The 10,062-nt window shown below is 38.5% G+C and overlaps 1 protein-coding gene across 1 annotated transcript; it reads left to right on the top strand.

Annotated features, from left to right (window-relative positions):
• The first annotated feature begins 4,877 nt into the window (after window positions 1-4,877).
• Window positions 4,878-6,833, top strand: LOC119521092 (myocyte-specific enhancer factor 2A-like). The gene is given in 3 exon segments (XM_037819142.1): window positions 4,878-6,181; window positions 6,184-6,512; window positions 6,515-6,833. Coding segments are annotated over 3 exon segments (1,455 nt in total). The 5' UTR covers window positions 4,878-5,226; the 3' UTR covers window positions 6,686-6,833.
• The last annotated feature ends 3,229 nt before the right edge of the window (window positions 6,834-10,062 follow it).

The raw sequence follows: 10,062 nt of genomic DNA, 5'->3' as shown, positions 1-10,062 counted from the left end.
CATATAGAGTCATATTTCCTTTTATCCCTTGAGGATGTCTACATATCCCCTAGAGTAGTGGGTCAGGAACCCGGAATAGACTGTCCAGTATTGTTCCAATACCCAGAGACAGGTGCTCTGCTCATCCATCAATTCTGGAAAATTGTGATGAAGCAAATGCAGCACATATCTAAGCCTGATTCAAGACTCGTAATACCACCCCAGCCTTTTCATGGTCCCAGTAAGGATGACTCTTCACCAGCTCCTGTGCCGTCTCTTGTCTGGGCTTAGAGGCTGTAGAGCACAACTGTTAAGAGCATGTGTATGGTATCACCCTGTGTTTGAATCCTGTCTTATTCCTTACATGCTATGTAGTCCTGGACAATTTGCTTTCCCTTTTTGGGCCTCAATTTACTTATCTATAAAAGAAAGATAATGACAGTACTCACTTCATAAGAGTTATTATGAAGAGTCAACATTTTTTATTTCTAAATGCTGAGAACAAAACCTGGCAATATTAAGCAAACAAATATTTTAAATTCATTTTTAGCTGAAATGAGGGGAGGTGGAGGTAGACTAGAGAATATGGGACTATTCTAATCATATGAGTCCAGAAAATAAACAAGGTCTCTTTTCTCAAGGCCTGTTATGAGAAACCAGACACTGAATTTGGTATTTCTCATAAATCTCAACACAGCATCCATTCATAAACCTATGGGAAGAAATGCCATGGAATGCAGTGATGGTCTAAAATCCTTCATCTAGAAATCAGAGCTCCTTAATTGTCACCTAAGTCATGTTGCAGGAAGAGCCTATTTTCACCCATGGGAGTACTCTACATTCAGTGAAGTACAAAACCCTTAAGGAATCATATCTCTATTGTACATTGGCGAAGTTATACATTACAGAAATCTTATACACACTGGAAATGCTTTCTGTGGAGGTTTGGATAACAGTAAGCTTCACAAATTTAAAAATGGTACAGTTTGGTCATCAGAGAGTTTTTACTAAGTGAATGTGGCAAAAGCATAAATGGTAAGTTATATTTTGTTTCATGGATTCATTTCTTCACATCATACCACATATATATATAAGTACAGTTTTATTGAGATATACTCATATACCCTACAATCATCCACCGTGTACAGGTATTCACATCACCATCTTATAGTTGTACATTCATCACCAGAATGAACTTTTGAATATTTTTCTTACTCTAAAAATAAAAATAAAAGTAGAAAAGAACACCCAAAACATTACATCCCTCATCCCATCCTATTTTTCATTTAGTTTTTGTCCCCATTTTTCTACTTATCTGTCCATACGCTGAACAGAGGGAGTGTGAGCCACACAGTTTTCACAATCACACAGTCACACACTGTAAGCTACATAGTTATGCAATTGTCTTCAAGAATCAAGGCTACTAGGTTGCAGTTTGAAAGTTTCAGGTATTTCCTTCTAGCTATTCCAATACACTGAAAACTGAAAAGGGATATCTATATAGTGCATAAGAGTGCCCTCCACAGTGACCTCTCGACTCCATTTGAAATCTCTCAGCCACTGAGACTTTGTTTCATTTCACTTCCCCGTCTCGGTCAGTAAGATTTTCTCAATCCCAAGGTGCTGTGTCCAGGCTCATCCTCAGGAGTCATGTCCCACATTGCCAGGGAGATCTACACCCCTGGGAATCAAGTCCCATGCAGGGGGGAGGGCAGTGAGTTCACCTGCCATGTGGGCTTAGAGAGAAACACCACATCTGAGCAACAAAGAGGTTCTCTTGGGGGAGACTGTTAGGCACAATTATAAGTAGGCTTAGCCTCTCCTTTGCAGCAGCAGGCTTCACAAGGGCATGCCCCAAGATGGAGGGCTCCTCCTACCAAACTGTCAGTCAATGTGAGAACACCAATAACAACCCAGGTGGGGAAGTCTAACATTTCTGCATTCTTCACTAGTTTCCCAGGGGTTCCTGCAAATATATCCTCCTCCTCTGCCCAAATTACTTTGGGTTGTATTAGAATTTCACACCAACCTATACAAACCTACCAGATCTCACTTCCTATTCAAAGTTCCACGTAATTATGGTGTTTGCCTAAGTGACCATACAAGTTATATTATTTAGTGTGCTGCAGAAAATATAGGTCTTGCACCAAATAAACACCTCTTTCCTTGGTCTCACACAGAAGGTGAAGTTTTAAAACACAGTCAAGGAAGCAATAGAGTTATTTTAGGTTTTTTTTTTCTCTTATTCCTTTGTTTTCTTAGGGGTTGTTAATTTTCTTGGGGTATGGTAGGAACATGTTGGAAGCAATGTAGTTATTTTAGATTATTTGTTTTTCTTACTCCTCTGGACATGGTTTATTAATTTTCTTGGGGTATGGTAGGAACATATTGGAAGCAAAGTAGTTATTTTAGGTTATTTGTTTTCCTTAATCCATTGCTTTGTTTGAAATGTTGTGGGGTTTTTTTGGTGGTTGTTTGCCTGTTTGTTTTTAATTTTTTGATAAACAAAGTTAAAAAATTGAAAAAAAATCAGTAGAAAAATGGGAGTAAAAACTAAATGACAAATGGGGTGGGATGGGGGGATGGTTTGGGTATTCTCTTTTCACTTTTATTTTTTATTCTTATTCTGATTCTTTCTGATGTAAGGAAAATGTTCAGAAATAGATTGTGGTGATGACGCATAACTACATGATCATACTGTGAACAGTTGATTGTATACCATGGATGACTGTATGGTTTGTGAATATATTTCAATAAAACTGAATTAAAAAAAAAAAAAAAAACACAGTCAATATCGTCCTTTACCCTTTGGCCTGATTTGCCTTAGTCCTAACCAGAGCCACTTTATTCGTATCTTTAATTGAGGTCTGAACTCTCTCAGCTTTTTAAACAGTTGCTGACATCATAACATATCTTAAATTGGGATGCATGTTACAGTCAATGGAAAGTGATAGTTTAATTGCCAGGGTTTTACTTTTATGAGCATAGGAGAAATGAATTGCTTTGTATATCACGGCATTCTACATTTGAGTAATTAATAAGTTTGGAAACATAAAGAAAGTAATAGCTTTATAAGGTTGTAGCATAATTGTTTTAGAAAAGATTTCAGAGAATATTCTACAAATATTGAACATCATCATTCTGCAAATACAATGCATTTTGACTGCTGGAAAAAAACAGAACAGAATAAGGCTTAGTTGAATAGACATAAGTTTTGTATGGGTTAGGTTGTGGACTGTGCTACATAATATAGAATCTGTATTTAATCTAATTCTCCTTTTTTTGGTGTTACATGAAGCAAACATATAAATTGATTTTCAGGATTAAGTACATTCTCAGCACAGACATATATTCAATAACATACTGTAAAATAAATAGAAATATTCTAATTTCTTATGAATCACAATGTCTTGTAATTGGTAATTTGACTTGTTGGAAGTCTGAAGAATTGTACCACACAGGTTTGTTCTTGTTTTAGCTACTGTTTGTAATATTTTTGCCAATAGCAGTAATCTATCACAAAAAAAGCCTATATTTTTCAACCTTGGGTCTCTGAAACACCTAAGGTAATAAAAGCTTTATATTTATTATTAAATATTTCAAACCAAGCAATACCTGAGTCTGCAGGAGGAAAAAAGACTTGAAATTCTATGAGGTGAATTCATGTGTATATATTTTAGGTGCTAAAACACACAGAAATTTTTGGTTAATTATGATAACATGTCACTGAGCACTATATACATTGCCTCTCTTCATAGCATTTCCTAAAATTTCTGGCAGTGAGTTAATATTAAGAACAGCATTGCAATAGTTGGAACCCTTGGACACTGGTGTTGGGAATGTAAAGTGGTTCAGTCAATGAGAAACAGTTTGGTGGTTCCTCCAAAAATTAAACATAGACTTACCATATGGCACAGAAATTGCACTCTTTTTCAAAATTGAAAACGTACTCAAATACTTGTATATGAATGTTCATGAAAATATCACCAACAACCAATGTGCCTAGCCACATCATTCACAATAGCAAAAAAAAAGAAAAGAAAAAAAACAGAAATAACCCAAATGTCCATCAAATAGATGAAATGTTAAGCAACTTGTAGTATATCCATGCAATGCAATATTATTCAGCCATAACAGGAATGAATTACTGATACATTCTAAAAGAAAGAAGCTAGACACAAAAGACTACTTCATGTATGATTACATATTTTACTTTCCTAGGAGCATAAAGCAGATACCTAGAAATGATTCAGCTTAAGCAAGGTGAATTTATTAGCTTATGGTTAGAGTGTGGGAAAAATGTCCAAGTCAAGACATTATCAAGGTGATACTTCCTTCCTGAAGACCAGCTACTTGGTGATCCTTGGATCCTCTGCCCCATGGCAAGGAACATGGTGGCATCTTCTAGTCTCTCCTTTCTCTTCTGTGTTTTGTGGCTTTCAACGTCTTGCTTCTGTGGCTTTCTCTCTCTCATTCCATTTATAATGGGGTCCGATGATAGGGTTAATTCCCATCCCAAATGAGATGGGTCACAGCTTAACTGAAGGAGCCTTATAAAAGATCCCACTTAAAATGGGTTTACACCCACAGGAATGTTTTAGATTCAAGAACAAGTTTTTGTGGGATACATGTAGCTTCAAACCACCACATTACATTTATGTGAAATATCCAGAATAGATAATAGAGACAGAATGCAAATTTGTGACTGGTAAGGAACTGGGGTGGGGGAATTGGGCTTGACTGCTTAATGGGTATTGGGTTTTATTGGGGGTGATGAAAATGCTTTGGAACTAGATAGAGATGGAGATTGCACAACATTATGACTACTAAATGCCACTGAATTTTACGCTTCAAAATGCTTAATTTAATGTCATGTGAATTTTCACCTTATTTAAAAAATACACATAGTGGAACAACATTAAAAGAACTCTAGGGATGTCCCGGCGAGTCCCGGGCTGAAGGAGGCGGCTCGGGACGGCGCCGAGCGGGTGGAGGTCTGGCTGCGGCGTGTGTGCGCCTGTCAGCTGCGCCGGAGCACGGAATTACATTTTCGAGAAAGGAACGAAGAAGAATTTTCTGCAAGGATCATTTCCAGCTGCACTTTTTGCTCATATTTCATTTCCAATTGTATAGAAAATTTCAGCTGTAGCCCTTGGACTAGAAGCTGAGTACAATGCATCAGAGTTTTGAAGAAAAGTAATTTTTGAATTAAGTATTTGGAATATAAGAAAGGAAAGGTGACTGAAAATGGGGCGGAAAAAAATACAAATCACACGCATAATGGATGAAAGGAACCGACAGGTCACTTTTACAAAGAGAAAGTTTGGATTAATGAAGAAAGCCTATGAACTTAGTGTGCTCTGTGACTGTGAAATAGCACTCATCATTTTCAACGGTTCTAACAAACTGTTTCAGTATGCCAGCACTGATATGGACAAAGTTCTTCTCAAGTATACAGAATATAATGAACCTCATGAAAGCAGAACCAACTCGGATATTGTTGAGACATTAAGAAAGAAAGGCCTTAATGGTTGTGAGAGCCCTGATGCTGACAATTACTTTGAGCACAGTCCACTCTCGGAGGACAGATTCAGCAAACTAAATGAAGATAGTGATTTTATTTTCAAACGAGGCCCTCCTGGTTTACCACCTCAAAACTTCTCAATGTCTGTCACAGTCCCTGTGACCAGCCCTAATGCTTTGTCCTACACTAACCCAGGGAGTTCACTTGTGTCCCCATCTTTGGCAGCCAGCTCAGCATTAGCAGATTCAAGCATGCTCTCTCCACCTCAAACCACTTTACATAGAAATGTATCCCCAGGAGCTCCTCAGAGACCACCAAGTACTGGCAATGCAGGTGGAATGCTGAGCACCTCAGACCTCACAGTGCCAAATGGAGCTGGAGGCAGCCCAGTGGGGAATGGCTTTGTGAACTCAAGAGCGTCTCCAAATTTGATTGGCACTACTGGTGCAAATAGTTTAGGCAAAGTCATGCCTACAAAGTCTCCCCCTCCTCCTGGTGGCGGCGATCTTGGAATGAGCAGTCGAAAACCAGATCTTCGAGTTGTCATTCCCCCTTCCAGCAAAGGCATGATGCCTCCATTGAATACCCAAAGGATGAGCAGTTCTCAAGCCACTCAACCTCTTGCTACCCCAGTTGTGTCTGTGGCCACCCCAAGCTTGCCCCCGCAGGGACTCGTGTACTCAGCGTGCCGACCGCCTACAACACCGATTACTCCCTGACCAGCGCAGACCTGTCGGCCCTGCAGGGCTTCAGCTCCCCGGGAATGCTCTCTCCGGGGCAGGTGTCGGCCTGGCAGCAGCACCATTTAGGACAAGCAGCCCTCGGCTCCCTTGTTGCTGGAGGGCAGTTATCTCAGGGTTCTAATTTATCCATTAATACCAACCAAAACATCAACATTAAATCAGAACCAATCCCACCTCCCCGGGATCGAATGACCCCCTCGGGCTTCCAGCAGCAGCAGCAGCAGCCACAACCCCCCAGCCCCAGCCCCAGCCCCGGCAGGAGATGGGGCGCTCCCCTGTGGACAGTCTGAGCAGCTCCAGCAGCTCCTACGATGGCAGTGACCGTGAGGATCCACGGGGCGACTTCCACTCTCCAACTGTGCTTGGCCGACCCCCGAACACTGAAGACAGAGAAAGCCCTTCCGTGAAGCGGATGAGGATGGACGCCTGGGTGACCTAAGGCTTCCGGGGCTGGTGGGTGTACTTTGCATTGCTGCTATCTAAGTTGGTGAATAAGGACACGAGTTAAATCTATTTAAATGATGTACATACATACATATATATCCCTTTACATATATATGTATGTGGGTGTGAGTGTGTGTGTGTATGTGTGGGTGTGTGTGTTGCAGACAGAATCAGGCACTTCACCTGCAAACTCCTTGTCGAGCTGTAGGTGTCCGTCCCATGGCAAACGAAGCACTCTGTAGGCAGAGGTCTAGTCTGGCACTTCCTTGGACTACTTGTTTCATAAGATAACCAGTTTTTGCAGAGAAACATGTACCCGTATTTAATTATCCCACACCAGCTTGCAGAAACCTAGAGGGCCCCTACTTGTTTTATTTAACTGTGCAGTGACTGTAGTTACTTAAGAAAAAATGCTTTGTAGAACAGAGCAATAGAAAAGCAGGAACCAAGAAAGCAATACTGTACATAAAATGTCATTTATATTAATTACCCAACCTGTCATGGGTCTCTATTGCAAAGGGGGTGCATGGGAAAGGGCTGTTGATATTTTAAAAAAACAAAAACAAACAACAAAAAAAGTCCCAAGCATAACTGTTTTTGCACGTGCAAAAAATGTATCGGGTCAAAGAAGTGATCTTTAGCTAATAAAAAAGAGAGAGAATAGAAAACACGCATGAAATATTCAGAAAATACTAGCCTAGAAATAAAGAGCATTAACAAAATGAAGTTAATATATTATGTTATAATTGGAATATGTCAGAAGTTTCTTTTTACATTCATATCTTAAAAATTAAACTGATTTTAGCTCATGTATATTTTATATGAAAGAAAACACCCTTATGAATTGATGACTATATATAAAATTATATTCACTACTTTTGAACACATTCTGCTATGAATTATTTATATAAGCCAAAGCTGTATGTTGTAACTTTTTTTTTTAGAGAATAGCTTTATCTTCTTGTTTTATTAACTTTTTAGTTTTATTTTAAGATGGGGAAAAACAAGAATATCTTGCAAGTAGAACCTTGGAAAAAAAAAGCCATGAACACTTATTATTCTTTATGTAAATTAAAAGTTGAGCCAAACTCTGTGTATATAGCATCTAAATATATTATCATCTTTGATGTAAGTACCTATGTATTGTATGGTCACCAGATTAAAAAGTATATTTTTGTGGATTGCCACCAATTTGGGGGAAAAAGGCGAGATCCTTATTCAGTAGAGTATTCACTGTTTAATATTTACTATTTTGTTAAATATACTGTACTTTGGATTTTAATTATTAGCCCAGTTTTTTCAGAGGATTGTATCAAGGGGTTTCTCCCCTCACTGGTGGTGAATGTGTTGTTACATTGTAATCTTTGTGCTGTATGGGTTGGACATCATTATATATTTTATATGTGTACATAAATAGCAAAGTGGCAAAAAAATTGATACTAAGTTCATCCTGGATAAATATAAAATGTGTTGTAACATTTCATAAGGCATTATTTAAAACTTGCCTTTTGTGAGAAAAAAATATAGTAGAAAAAGCTGACCTGGTTTATTAATATTAGAGAAAATGGCAGAATATTAGATGAGCACAGAGGTTTAATAAGTGGTAAATGATTAGGGAAAACCGTTTGGGGGAAGGGACCTGTCCCCCCGGCCCTCTAACAATAGAACAATGCAGCTGGTTGCAGCGCCACCGTTAACTGTCACGTGCACGGAGCTGGCACTCGGGGTGGGGAGGATTCCTCGCATGGTGCAGATCCTGGCCATGATCCTTGCCATCCTCGCTGAAGTTAGCGTGGCCCTCTGCTCGGACTCTGAACAAGGCCTTATTCTTACAGGAAGACAGCTAATTGGTGATAGCAAGTTCATCAGTTTACTGGGCTTGTGCCATGAACAGAAATTCAAAGTCGTGTATATCTTTTCATCATAGATTTTTAAAATACTCCTTTTCCTGAGAAACTCAAAATGAGGGTGCAAAAATCGCTGCTACTTTGTTTTCAACTTCCTATTGAGTAGCTACCTTCAATTTGTATTTGCATTTTGTTTTTCCCCTCAGATTATGTTTCCTTTGACATTTTGCTCATAATGCTATTTGTGACAAACCATCAGCCAGATTTCGTGACACATAGATGTCAGGATAAATCTGTGGCATTCACAGGCCGCAAGATGGAGATTTTATTTTAACAGAAGTTTGGGGAGTAAATTTTGATAGAGGCCAAAAAAGGGAAGGTGATATGTTCTTTCCCCATCAGCAGAGACATTTGGCTCATATTCAGAAAGGATGAGTTTTTCTTTAAAATGTTCTGGTTTTATTAAACTACTTACAGGCTCATTTCTTCATAAGGTCATACCTGACTGAAACAAGACAGTCTCCCAGTACTGAATTTCCAAGATAATCCTTACCACTTTGTAAACCATTTATAGCTTTGAAAGTTAAGTGGTCTTTTTATCATTATTTATGCATGTTCATGAACTTCTGTACATTGGAATAGGAGTTAAGACATTCACATTTACTGTCTATTTTCTTGTGTGCCTTATGAGATGGCTTTTCTGACTGTATCTCAATAGTCTTCTTTCTATGCAGGTTTATAATCAGTACAACTGCTGTTTTCTAAAATAATGTTACATAAGGCTCAGAGTTTGTATTAAAATTACACTGACCAAGTAACAATTTATTCCGTTTTCAGGAACTGAATATTTGACTGTTAACCTTTCATAAGCCCAGTGTGATTTGGAGCATATGGACTTGACAGAGACATCCCTCACCTTGGCGCCCATGTACAAACACATACACATGCACATCTCTCGGTGGAAACCAATTTAAAGCGGGGAATACACTAGTGGTGTTACTTTAGAATCTGCTTTTCTTACCCTTTTAGATTCATGTGTTTTGTATAAGACACCATTGCAAGAAAATGTTACTCCTTCAGACGACGTATTTTATTACTAAAACAAAAACAAAAAAAGTTTAGAATAGATTGCACTGTTAAAGTACAGTTTCCAACAGCTGTGCTTCCTTCAGTACTCTTAACTGGCATCACATCGAGAGTGAGAGTCCCCATTGTGTGTTTATAAATGGTCCCAATCAAAACTCCATCTTTTGAGCCCTAATTATGTCCATTGTGTTATAGACTAAATCAGGGGTTTGTTCTAAAAGAACAGTCTATGTTTTACCTTTTTCTTTAAGCTTTAAGGACAACAAGTAACGCATTAACATAATTTCTGTATTAACCATCATGCGCACAAGAAATACATAGTAAATAAGGAACCTGAAAACTCCTGGCATTGGATCATAAGAAGCTAGATGATTAGAATGTGAAAAAGATTTTACAAATGTAAAACTTTTATTTCTCTGTAGAAACTTTCTTCACTTTG

The sequence above is a fragment of the Choloepus didactylus genome, chromosome 27, assembly GCF_015220235.1.
Source record: "Choloepus didactylus isolate mChoDid1 chromosome 27, mChoDid1.pri, whole genome shotgun sequence".
NCBI classification, from domain to species: domain Eukaryota; kingdom Metazoa; phylum Chordata; class Mammalia; order Pilosa; family Megalonychidae; genus Choloepus; species Choloepus didactylus.
This window is presented reverse-complemented; position numbering and strand designations above follow the sequence as displayed.